We start from the raw sequence: 12,990 nt of genomic DNA, 5'->3' as shown, positions 1-12,990 counted from the left end.
GGTGTTTTTTGACAACATGTAGCAATCACAGTATCCTGAGCTGTTGGTTTATGCCAGAAAAGTTACATTTACACTGTCTGAACAGTGAACAAGGATGGTTAGGGGTAAGAGCAGATACTCAGTGCTTAGTGTTTTGGCAAAAATATGGGTTTTCCTCTTGGAATTTCCCATGTTCTGAAGTGCAGGATTTCCTATCTTCCTTGGCATGGATGGATGGAAAAAACAATTCACTTGAGTGAATAAAATAAACAGTTCCCAGGAGATGCAGAGGCCAGGGAAGAGCCTGCTCCAGTGCTGAGCACAAGGCCTGAAGGCCCAGTTCAAAGCTCTTAAAGACAATAGCAAAAAAAAAAAAAAAAAAAAAAAAAAAAAAAAAAAAAAAAAAAAAAAAAAAGAACAACCTAATTGAGATGAATGGGATCAGCCCTGCATTCATTAAGCTTCAAAGTCCTCACAGGCTTAGCCACAGATACCACACAGCCACAGAGAACACAGATCCAATGCTGCCAGGCTGCTTCATGAGAAGTGATCAAGGCCCCACAAATAACAGAGCCGTGGGTCAGAGAATCCCTCCTTACCTTCAGCCTTCCCGTTGCCTTTCTGCTTGCTGTTCCGAAGGGGAGGCACCTCCAGGTTCACTATCCCCGAGTTCTCCAGGATGTTCACCTCCACCCGCAGCCGCCCCACCAGCTGCTGGGGCCGGACGCTGACGGTGTACTCGTACTTCCCCAGCCGCCTCTGCAGGAGCTCCTCGTAGTGCAGAATAAACCTGGCCTGCATCTTGCGAGGGATGAAGACAGAGGCCTTGAATGTCTCGTAGCCGTTCTCCCTGCAAGGAAAATCCAGAGGCACCTTCACATCCCATGCACATCACACATTGCCTCCTTCCCCTCACCCCTCGATAGTTTCGCCTGGCCCTGTTCGCTGTAAATAATCAACTGAACCTTCCCATCTAATCTTGTTGAACACCTGGAAGGAGTGTTTTCCCTGGGGAAGAGGAAAACCTTGGCTTAATGCCCTGAGAAACACCTTTCTAAGTGTAGTAAGTAAGAGGCTTACTCCCATGTTCCCTCAGTTCAAGTGATGCCTTGAGTTTCAGCTTTCATGTTTTCAGGTTCTGTGCTGCTTAGGTGTGAGCCTCACATTAAGTGCCAGTAAGCTCTCTTCACAGAGCTGTTAGACAAAACAAATCCTTTCCTGCTGAGAACCAAGGACAGCTTTCAGGCCCAAAAGCACAAACAAGGGTGGACTGAAGGGAGAAACAAGAAGGATGAGGCCTCACAACCTGAAGCTGTAATTGGACAATTAAACCCCAATATGCAAATGGACCAAAACTCATAAAAATGTAAGATCTTGTGACCAGAGGGCCATTTTGTGACCATTCCCTTTCTGTGACCCTGGGTGCAGCCATGGTCAGGCTCTTCTTCTGCCCAAGGAGGATCCTGGAGGCTTTTTAATAAATACCCACTTTATTCTCTAGCTTTGTCCAGTGTCTGTTTCAGGCTAGCCTTCCAAGGCATGCATGCTTGTGTGCAAATCATTGCTAGAAGGTTCCTAGTTCTTTGTGTTACCACAGGTTGATTTTTGGTGCAGAAATTTTAACATTCCTAATCGTTCTCCCCTATTGGGCCCTTCCCTCAGACCCTGCCTTAACTCCTCCCCACACTAAGATGTATAAATACCCCTGCCTAACTCAACCATATTTTTTGCTCCTTATTACTGCCTTTTCTCAGTTCTCTCCAAATATAGTGTACACCTCCTTGTTTGTTATTTTTGCATATTATAATTTAGTTTCTGGACAACTGGATCAAGGCTGCCTCTCTCTACCAAGTCACCATTGGGGCAGAGTCCCAAGGAAACTCAAAGGAGTCTGATCATCTTGGCTCAGACCTCCAGGAGTTTCAAACACCTGTTGCATTTACCATTGAACTCTGTTGATTTACTGCTTTATATAAATAAGTATATTCTTGCTTCCCTCTTGAGTGAAGTGAATGACTCTGTCCATGACAGCACCCTAATTTTCCTTTCTTTTATTACAAGAATTCTTTCCCCCAGTAGTACATTCTGGAGCATCTTGGAATTTAAAAAGTTGTGTGACAGGGTCAGAAAACACCACACACAATTTTTCTTGGATTGAAAATTATAGGAATTGGAGTATAGGAATATTCGAGTATAGGAATGACACCAGGCAGTGCAGAGAACATTCAGTTTAGTTACTCCTTCCTATAAATCCATGGATGGGCATGCCAAGTCAGCCAAGATAAAGATGGCAGAAGAGTGCATCACTTACCAGAACACAGCCAAATGCACAACACTCACCTTCCTTCTGTGGGGCTTGGAGGTTTCTTTTGCCTTTCTTTGTCATCAGTGCTATTTTTCTTTTCTTTCCCTGTGACCTCTCCATAATAAGTCTTGTTGCCAATGCTCCTGGGGAGATCAGAGATGTCAGCATGGTCACTCTGCACCCAAGTACAGTGACAGGTGTACATTTGCTGCAGGTGTGATCACAGACTTTGATGTGAGAAGAGTCTCAGAGTGCTGCTGGTGTCACTCTCCTGAGTCCACCCAAGTCTCTGGGACAGAAGCCAGCTCAGATGTTCCCTAGCTGGAAATATCAGCCTAGTACAAAGGCAAAAGTCTCTTATTCTTCCTATTCATTCTAAATGGAAGTATTTCTTAAAGAGTGGGTCCCTATCCCCTTTGGTCAAGTCTGAAGCTGTGGCACCAATATCTGTATGCAGAGAGGATCCGAGCATGATTAAACCAAATATGTTTGAGACTAAGAGTTTAATTTGTTAGTCATTTCATTATGAGGTTTCTCTTTATTTGGTTTATCATTCGCACCTCCAGCAGCCACTGAACCTATCTGCTGGTTGGAGTTGATTTCTGCTCCACTGACAATGTGGAGAATATGAAATAGCAAGAAGATTCTTTGGCATTCTCAGTCAGGTGAGAAAAATATATCTGCCAGTGTTGCTGCAGCTTTCTCTGGAAAGGTTTTTGAGGTCTTGAAGAGAGTTTTCTTACTCAAATCAGAGAGAGGAAGAGAAGGAAGTGATTAAAAAACACTCAGATGGGAAATAGAATAGTTTCCCTGCCTGTTTACACTTAGGATTTGAATTTAGTATCATGGCATCCATAGGCTTGGTCTGTGCATTACTTACTCACATGGTAAAGTTGGAGATGAAAGCTGCAGCTGGGATCTGCATCTCAAACACGGCTTCCCGTGCCTCGGAGCCGCTGTTCACCATGGTGCAGGACACGGTGGTGAAAGCGTACCGCGAAATGATCGTGGACCTCACGTGGAACTCAGACATCCGAGGCCTGGTTTCCTGTGGGAATCAAAAGGTCACCTCTAAACATCCAGCTGGATAACTCACCCCTTCAATGGATGTCTTGGGTTATGTAACAAAAAACCCCCAAACTTATTCTATTTCATCTGTTGAAAGCAGCTGGGGAGATGTTTTTCTATATCTCTTTTAACTCTGGGGGGAGGGAGGCAGATGCCTTCTGACAATAGGCCAGCTGTTAAAACCAGGTGGGGCAGTGTTTCTTATCTCTTTCACCACTGTCCACCCTCGGGGGATATCTTCTGTTAATGGGCCATTGAGGCTCACCAGTGACATGACACATCACATCATCCCATTGTGAGATGCTTCACCCACTGGGGGGGAGCCAACCATTCCCTACCCAGATAAAAACTGAGATGTAGGAACACCAAGCAACCTGTTTTCCACTGGATTCTCGGAGGAAGATCAGACCCATCTCACCACCACTTTCTACAGGATGGTCTCTACTCCACAGAATAACATCTGTTAGTCCAGGAAGATTTATTTGGACTGCTTCCAACACCCTGACCAACAGGGTGTGAGGTTGTATCTCTGACTCTGTCAGGGTTTTCTAGGACTTTTTTTGTTTGCTTGTTTGTTTTTTGTACTACTGCATTTGTATCTTTAATATTCCTAGTAAAAAACGGTTATTCCTTTTCCCGTATTTTAGCCTGAAAGCCCCTAATTTCAAAATTATAATAATTTGCAGGGAGGGGGGTTACATTTTTCATTCCAAGGGGAGCTCCAACTTTCCCTGGCAGATACCTGTCTTCTCAAACCAAAACAATGGATCAAATTAATCTAACGGACCTAATGGTTTCAATGGACCTAATGGATGTACTAGCAAACTTCCACCCAATGAGTATTAGACCTCCTGACACCAACAGCCAAGGTGGGCTTTTCCTCAAAATTTCAGGTGAGCTGCAAACAGTAAATCAGGAATGTGGTATTGCCTTTGTTCATGCACAGAGGCCACAGACATTGTCCAGTGCTTGGGAAAGGTCTGAGAGCTCTGCTTATGCCAGCCTTTAAGTTGTGAAACACCCTGACAAAATCCATCTGTGTCCTAAACTGAAGCCTTCAAATCTGACTGTGTGAGAGGATCAGAATTATTCCCTTGTGGCCTGGGAAGAGAAGCCCCAAACTATGTTGCCATGGGGTCCAGAACTGTGTCACAGACCCTGCCCTGTGCACTGTGCACAAGAGCAGATGGAAGACTTCTTGAAAGACTGACATCACCATTTGATGAAGCAGCAGCTTCAAATTCATCCAGTCAGATCCCTAAGTTATGTAAACAGAGAAACTGCTGTCAGTGGAGTCAACTGAGTCCTCCTCTGCTGAGAATCCATCCTGGAAATCTGCACCAATGGATGAAGAGACTTAATAAAAAACATTAACACTGTGACATCTCAAGCAAAATATTTTAAGCTTTTTAGCCCACACTGGACCCCTTCCAGCAGAGAAGCAGCAGAGACAGCAGTGAATGACACATGATGTAGCAATGGAAGCTGAAAGCCAATTTCTGCTTCTTGGGAATGTGTTTTCGTGCACAAGTCCTGAGTTGGAGTATTTGTCCAGACTAATGTGTTTTTTGACAGCAATGTCTCCATGGAGCTCAAATGTTTTCTTCCTGGAATACTTCAGTGTACGTAACTGTAAGCAGCCTTTGAAAAAGACAAATCTGTACATCGACTTACACAATCAAAGACCAAACCCTCAAAAGCAGAAGGGAGATTAAGGGTAAAATATACTGTAAATACAGAGCAACCTCACTAAGCCAAATACAGTAAGACTTTTCCTATTGAGGTTGGTAAAAATTCACAGTCACGTAAGAGTTGTGAGGACAAGAACAGGCTCTTCAGATGCGTGTCCAGGCTTTCTTTCAGAACAAAAATAATTTTGGCAAACAGCTTAAGAAAGGGAGCAAGTTCCTGTCTGAGTGTGAAACAAGAACATTTCTGCAGTAGGTGATGGCATCAGAAGTAACTGAGCATCCAACTAACCAAGCTGCTGGGCTAGTGAATTCCAGGCAAATGGAAGAATGATGATCCACTGGAAACATGGATCTACCAACAGACTTGGCATAAAGCCCTGCCTGCCTATACTTGCAAAGCTTGGAAAGCTTGATAATGTGTCTCAGATGAACCTGGTCATGATAGATATCTTTAACTGGGGAATGTGCTCTGTGTCCAGGATCCTGCTCAGCTCACAGGGACCACAATGGCAAGAGATTAGAACTTCCAGGGTAGAATTCACCTCACTGATTTTAGGCAGGTCAATGCCATGGATCTGTGGATCTAGGCTAGAACACCCCTACCCAGATCTAATGTCCCACCCTTGGACCACTGCTTAATTAACTGTTCTTAATTAGAACTAGATCCTGCTGTTCTTAGAACCTTCTCTGATACATAGGCATGAATTTCCAGTCTCATTATACTGAAGGTGGAAAAGATAGGGAGTTTTAATTGAAATAGGGTTGTAGGAATATTTTCAGATATAATGAGCAGATGCTTCATTCAGTCTTCCATGCCACTAATTGCTTGTGGCATATCAAGGTACACAGACGATTTAATAGTAGAAGTTATAGAAAGAATCAGAAACTACAGCAAGTTTCTTGATGTCAGACCTTTTGCATTCACCCCCATGTGCTGCAGTTCATCAAAAACTGTGGGTATATATGTAGCTGAGAGATGATCAGCAAAAGAGGATCAAGCCCCTTGCCTCTCACATGAGATACAAGTGGCTCTGCAATGACCTGTCTGACACTGTGAATGCACTGAAGGATTCACAGGAACTCAGGAAGTCTTTCAAATGTGACAGAGAGCACGAACTTGCTGTTGTTAGGACAACAGCAGAGTGATTGTGTTGGGTGAGAAAAAAACAGTTCTAACCCTGTAGCCTGTCACTGGCAGAGACCAACAGCACGTGCTTATAGGAGAGTGTAAAATCAGTCCAACCTGCACTGATACTACCCAGAAATATTCTCTCAGTTTTCAGTAATTTGTGGCTGAAAGAACTCCCAAGTCAAGGGTAGTATTTTTGTGGTATATTTGTATTCTGTGGATTTTTCTTCTGTTACTTTACACAGATGCTTTTTGAATCCATGTAAACTTTTAGAATCCGCAACATCCTGCTGCAAGGAGTTCCACAGCTTAACGGTATTTTATATGGGAAAAAAGTCACTTAGGGTTGTTTTTTTTTGCTAAATCCACTCTTTTCTGGCTTCAGTTGATCTCTGTAATAGAATCACAGAATGGTTTGAGTTGAAAGGGACCTTAAAGCCCATCCAGTTCTAACCCTCTGCAATGGCAGGAGCACCTTCCACTAGCACAGGTTGCTCCAAGCCTTGTCCAGCCTGGCCTTGGACACTTCCTGAGATGAGGCAAATATCTTTATCCCACTGGACAAGCTCCTGTTCTGATATCCTTACAATCTGAAGAAAGACAAAACAAACCAACAAACAAAAAAAAGACATTCAACATCCCTCCCTCTTCCTGGTGGATGTGAATTGCTGTTGGGGAAATCAAATACTGAATGAGGGCATCAAAGAATTGGTTCACCTTCACACCCCTGGAAGGGATCTGCTATTTCCTGTAAATAGAACATAGAAATCTTGAGGGCACAGGCCATTTACAAACAGGTTGCTTGGTCAGGCTGGGCAGGCAGCCCAAGTTCTACTCTGTGATTCCTGTGCTGCATTCCCTGGAGCTCTTGCACAATCCATCAGTGCCTGGTGTTCTGACTTACAGCTGCACAAATGCCTGTTTGTTTTCTGCACTTTTTATTGGGGCCTTCAGAAAATGAGAGCCAGCTCAAAGGAAAAAAAAAAGGCAAAACAAACCATTTGTTTAATGTTATTATTACTGTGATGTATCATCCCTATTAAAAATTAAGTGAGGGAATGCCAAGGCAACAGATTAGCACACTGCTATGAAGTAGGTTGGCTGGATGCCTTTTGGAGGTGTCCTGGTTGTGATGATGAACTGGCAGATGAAATTTTCTTACCAAACAAATTTATACTTGCTTGAAATATTTTGAAGCACAGAAAGAGATGAATCTAAATGAAATCCATTCCGTGTTTTTGCCTTTATCAGTTACTTTCATCAAAACAAATTGACTGTCTCTCAGATTAGAAGTAATAAACTGGTAATAAGCCTGAGAGTCTCTCTAAACTGCTGATTCCAATCTGTCAAAGATGAAGGGGACCAGAAGCTGTTAGGATGATGACTGCTCAGTGTGTGAAATTACTTCCACCAGTTCTCAACTGGGAAGTCGCCCAGAAAAGTCAGAAAAATAACTGGCCATGAACAGCAATTCCACTGGCTACCTCTCTACATCTAGATTTTAGATTTCTGTGCTGAAAGAAGGATATTGGCTTCCTTGTTTTCTTCCTTTCTCCTGCAGATTTTGTCGGAGAATGACAGAGATCTTCAAATTTCAAAGCAAACTCCTCAATGAGATTTCATCAGGCTTATGTTCACTGTATTGTTAAGGTTTGTAACATTAGAAGTTCTTTCTCTAAATCTGGGTTTGAGAAGATGGATTGGGAAATATTAGAAGAACCTGTACTTGTTGCATTGATCAAAATGAAGACTTCTTTTTTTTTTGTTACCCAGAATCTCACTCTATCATCAAATAGTTCATTCCTGGGCACAGGGATGCACACACACACACATATCCAGGAAAAGTGTATTTCCCATGAGGTAAAATAAAGACAGGGTGGGATACATACCAGCCTCTGCAGGAACTTGGCCTGTCTTGGGACACGGCGAGCAACCTGCAAAGAGTTAAGGGAGTGAGTGGATTCTGTCCAGCTTGCAGCAGACATGTCCCTTGTTTAATCCCAGACATGGGGCTGTGTGACTGATCACCCGTGGCCAGGTTCAAATGTTCCTCTGGTTAAAATTAAAACCTGAGTCTCTTCTGTATTAACAGACCCACTGATCAAAGCTCAGCAGTGGAATGTGGCTGTCTCAGGCAAGGAGGTGCTGGGGTGTTTTGCAAATAGTGCTTGGCAAGGGACCCTCCATATGATGGCAGGAAGGTCAGGCTTTAGCCCTGGCCCTGGATGCTGAGAACATTCCTGGAAGTATTGAAGGCCAGGCTGGATGGGGTTTTGAGCAGCCTGGTCTAGTGGAAGAAGTTCCTGCTCATGGCAAGGGTTTGGAACTGGATGCTCTTTCAGGGCCCCTCCAACCCAAATCATTCTATGGTTCTATAAAACTGGTTTAAACTAATGCTACAGTTTCAGCCATGTAAATATTAGCCCAAGAGCAGATCTGTTGCCTAAATACTCTCCACAGGTACTATGTATTTATTGTGCAGTGACAGAAATGCACTAGTTATGTGCAAAACAGGAATAAAGTATTCAAATTCAGCCACAGACCTTATTATGAAACAAAGTGCTTCACCTATGAATTGTACTCACTGTCTCACCCTTCTCATCAACTCCTCTGACTTCATCTCACGTGGTGTGAGACTCAGCTCAACCACATCTCCAAATCAAGCCGTTCCCCAAAGCAAGACTTTTGTCAATGAGGGAAGCCAAGTGCCATCTTAAAATGTCAGTGGAACCCCAGAGAGCAGAAGAATGCAACAATATTTTTTACCTGATTTGCCCTTTCAGGTGATTTACTCTGAAACAGTGGCAGCCCTTGTCAAAGAGATGATTTTATGTCTGTTTATATCATGCATTGAAAAGCTCAGGAATGCCCAGTGGGGAAATTAAAGTTTCATCCATGAGAATTTTTACTATTTCCTTCTACATTATTTTAGCCAACATCTTGTAAAATTAGAACAGAGGAGAGGAGATTCGAGGAGAGGAGATTCGAGGAGAGGAGATTCGAGGAGAGGAGAGGAGATTCGAGGAGAGGAGATTCGAGGAGAGGAGATTCGAGGAGAGGAGAGGAGATTCGAGGAGAGGAGATTCGAGGAGAGGAGAGGAGATTTGAGGAGAGGAGATTCGAGGAGAGGAGATTCGAGGAGAGGAGATTCGAGGAGAGGAGAGGAGAGGAGAGGAGAGGAGAGGAGAGGAGAGGAGAGGAGAGGAGAGGAGAGGAGAGGAGAGGAGAGGAGATTCGAGGAGAGGAGAGGAGAGGAGAGGAGAGGAGATTCGAGGAGAGGAGATTCGAGGAGAGGAGAGGAGAGGAGAGGAGAGGAGAGGAGAGGAGAGGAGAGGAGAGGAGAGGAGAGGAGAGGAGAGGAGAGGAGAGGAGAGGAGAGGAGAGGAGAGGAGAGGAGAGGAGAGGAGAGGAGAGGAGAGGAGAGGAGAGGAGAGGAGAGGAGAGGAGAGGAGAGGAGAGGAGAGGAGAGGAGAGGAGAGGAGAGGAATTGTTTGCATCTTGAGTTTTGGAAGAAACTTTCAGTCTGGGTCTGTTATCTGAGATAAATAAAGCCCCTTAGGAGCCTGCTGTGAGAGGCTGCAGACTCTCCATCACTGCAGGTTCTTCAGAGCAAGACAGATAAATGTCTGTGAAGTTGGCCCTGCTTGGAGCAGAGGCAGGGATGAGAGATCAATAGCCCTCAGCATTTTTTTACTGAAGGTTTACCTTTTGGAACAAATCCACCTGTTGTTCTGTGTGGAATGGTCACAGGTTTTTTTTAAGACTGATCAGTGAAACTGGAAACTTGGTTCCTGTTTTTATCTTTCCCCACCAAAACCCATTTTGTTTGCTTGCTTAATTGCATAAGAAGGCTCTGTGTGACTTGGCTCCTGCAAGAGCCACCTTCTAAAGTCTTGGGGACTCCTGTGGACATCAGTGAGGAGCTAAGGATCACCAGGTAGCAGTATCCTGTTTTCTAGGACTTCGTGACTACTGCCAAAACATTGCTGCAGGGTTTGTTATCACTGTTCCAATCAGGCAGCTTCACTGGCATCATCTAGTGGAACAATTTCCAAATTACCATCAAGCTTTAGTTTTAAGGCTTTCCAACACACTCATTAAAGGCAGATAATCATTAGTAGTGACCCCATAACTTATTGCCATCTGTTAGTCCCATGGTGTATGGGATATAAGCTGTGCAGTGGATTTGTTTCTCGTGCAGTATCTCAATCTAGGGGAGCACCTGCCTGTTCTCAGTCTGGCTCAGGTGTTCAGTGAGGACAGACAGATGTCCTCTTCTAGATCTACCCCAGGGCAGCAGGTCACCACAGCATCACTGCTCTTCTGGTGGAAGTGACTGCTGCCACTGACCTGCCAGCAACACAGCTCCTGTGAAAACACCCTCTTGTGCCTCAAGCAACATCAACCGGGTTACTTCAGCACTGTGAGCCAGTTCTTTGAGCTTTGGAAATGATTTTTCCCCTAAAGCAGGTGAGTGATCCCAGATACCACTCCACTGGTGGACATATTCTCTCCCCATTGGACAGGTGGATTTATAAAAAAGTGTTGGTTTGTGGCTGAGTTCCCCAAAAAGGAATATGCATCCATAGTAATCAGGACTGACAACAAAGTTTTGCTGTCTCCACAGGGGAGAGATGTGGATGCTTCTGGAGAGAGATTCTTTCTGGTCTAGAAGGGATAAATACAGATACACATGAAGAGTCCCACCTCTTCCCAGCTGCTGACAGAAGATGCCAAATACAGACAAATACTGACATTTTTAGACAAACTGATTATCCCACCTGACCTCCAGCAAGGCACAGGTATTCCATACTTCCTGCATTGAATCTCAGGCCCACATGGGTGCCTCAGGTGCTACAGAGCCTCTCAGATCTGATCAAATTTAGATGAATGACTGATGCCCTAAGTGACCCAAAGTCACATGTGGTGGCTCTTATGGACCTGATCGATGTAGGCACAGACCTGAAGCTTAGGCTTTTATAGAATCTGAGTGGTTTGGATTGGAAGCAACCCTAAAGATCACCTAGTTCCAACCCCTCTGTCATGGGCAGGGACAATTTCCTCTTGAAATGGATCACAGCCTCCGAAACCACCACCCAAACCCTTGCAAAAAGTTCATTGCTCTTTCAATCCCATTTCCTCAGAAAATTTAAGCCACACGATAACACAACATAATAGTCCTGAATTGCAGATTTTTTTTTTTTAATTGTCAAGAAGCATTTTAGAAGTTGCAATTCATGTGGTTTGTTTCTTCTAGCACGAGTTAAAAATCAAGTACAGTAAGACCACAGGCAGAAAAAGCTATCCCCGAGCTTGAAATACTCGGCATTACTCAGACTGGAGCGTGGCCAGTACGCGGCGTTACCTCCCTTGTCCCTGTGAAATGCCTCCTTAGCCCGGCCGTGGGGATGGATGTCACCCCGAACCCTTCCAGGGACACCGGCACCACCACGGGAGAGTGACCTCCTGGCTTAGCACCTCCCACGGAGCCGAGCCGCACGGACAGGTGGAATAAATTCATTTTTATCAGACTGCCCCGCCTGTCCATAGTGCTGGTAAAGAAGGGACAAGCCATCCGCGGCCACCTGATGCTCCCCAACATCCCCACCGCCTTACAGCCTACCTGCTCGGCGATGCTGTAGTCCGCCAGCAGCTGCTCCTCCAGGTACCTGGCCATCAGCTCGGAGTCGGGCTGCCCCGCCGAGGGGGAGAAGCCCCAGCAGAGGCAGAGCCAGAGGATCATGGTGGAGAGGAGCTCCGGGGCTCCTGCCCCGCCGTGAGCGCACAGCCAGCCCCGCTGCCTCTCGCTGCCTGCGGGAGCTGACAGAGCCTGACAGGAGACACAGCGACCCACCCTCTCCTCCTCCTTCCCAGCCCGGGACCGGCCCCTTTTCCACGCGGGGCGGCCTCCTGTGCTGCGGGGAGTCCTTGCGGGGCTCGCCCCCTCAGCCGGGCTCCCTCCGCGGGCTGCCCCGCTGGGCTCCGCGCTCTCCCTCAGCCCCCTCAGCCGGGCTCTCTCCTCCGGCTGCCCCGCTGGGCTCCGCGCTCTCCCTCAGCCGGGCTCCCTCCGCGGGCTGCCCCGCTGGGCTCCGCGCTCTCCCTCAGCCCCCTCTGGTCTCCTGCGAGACACGGGCGGTGCTGCGGGTCCCCGAGCGGCTGCCGCTCGTCATTCCGGCACCTGCAGCCCCTCCCAGCGAGGGGAATGCTGAGGGGACGGTCCCTACTCCTGGCTGGGTGCTGAGGGAGGGCAGGGATGGTGCCCCAGTGCCGGTGTCTCCTACCCACGCTCTTAGGGAGCACAAGCCCAGGATATGCTTCAAGGCTGGGGCTTTCCTAAGGGGTGGTGAAACCCTCTGGTTCCACCCTCTGTGAAGGGAAATCTTGTCTTATTCCTTATCTGGAGAGCCCTGGCTGGTTTAGGAAAGCTGCCCGCTGGGCAGGGCAGGGCTCCCTCCGCACCCTCACCTTGGCAGCCGCCCGACAGCGAAGGTGGCCAAGACACGGAATTCCACCTCCCTCTCGCCATCCAGATTGTGTTTCCCAGCTGGCCAAAGCCGGGGTGACCTCCTGCTCTTCCCTCCATTTCCCAAAGGCATTTCCTCTCCTGCCACACCAGCCCCGGGTGAAGGTGGACACTTGTGGGACGGGCTGGATGCTCCCAGGGACGTTCCTGGGGCATGACTCTGCCAGCTGGCACCGACCCGCAGCTCTCACCTCCAGGCACTCAGGAACTTGTATCTACAGCACTCACCTCGCCCCAAATCAGCCGTATTTGCTACTTTGTTTTTCTATAACAGCATTAACTTCTCAAATCTAGC

The 12,990-nt window shown here is 46.5% G+C and overlaps 1 protein-coding gene across 1 annotated transcript in view; it reads right to left on the bottom strand.

Moving 5' to 3' along the window:
- The window catches only part of ITIH5 (inter-alpha-trypsin inhibitor heavy chain 5), a 45,708-nt gene extending 33,494 nt beyond the window's left edge, over window positions 1–12,214 (bottom strand). The window contains exons 1-5 of the mRNA XM_063397075.1: window positions 11,796–12,214; window positions 8,062–8,106; window positions 3,169–3,332; window positions 2,320–2,427; window positions 579–829 (exon numbers count right to left, since the gene is read on the bottom strand). Of these exons, the coding sequence (XP_063253145.1) occupies window positions 579–829; window positions 2,320–2,427; window positions 3,169–3,332; window positions 8,062–8,106; window positions 11,796–11,915 (688 nt within the window). The 5' untranslated portion in view covers window positions 11,916–12,214. The remainder of the gene's footprint in view (window positions 1–578; window positions 830–2,319; window positions 2,428–3,168; window positions 3,333–8,061; window positions 8,107–11,795) is intronic.
- Window positions 12,215–12,990: the final 776 nt, after the last annotated feature.

Source organism: Prinia subflava, chromosome 4 (assembly GCF_021018805.1).
Source record: "Prinia subflava isolate CZ2003 ecotype Zambia chromosome 4, Cam_Psub_1.2, whole genome shotgun sequence".
NCBI classification, from domain to species: domain Eukaryota; kingdom Metazoa; phylum Chordata; class Aves; order Passeriformes; family Cisticolidae; genus Prinia; species Prinia subflava.
The sequence above is the reverse complement of the archived record's forward strand: the minus strand, read 5'-3'. Positions and strand labels throughout refer to the sequence as shown.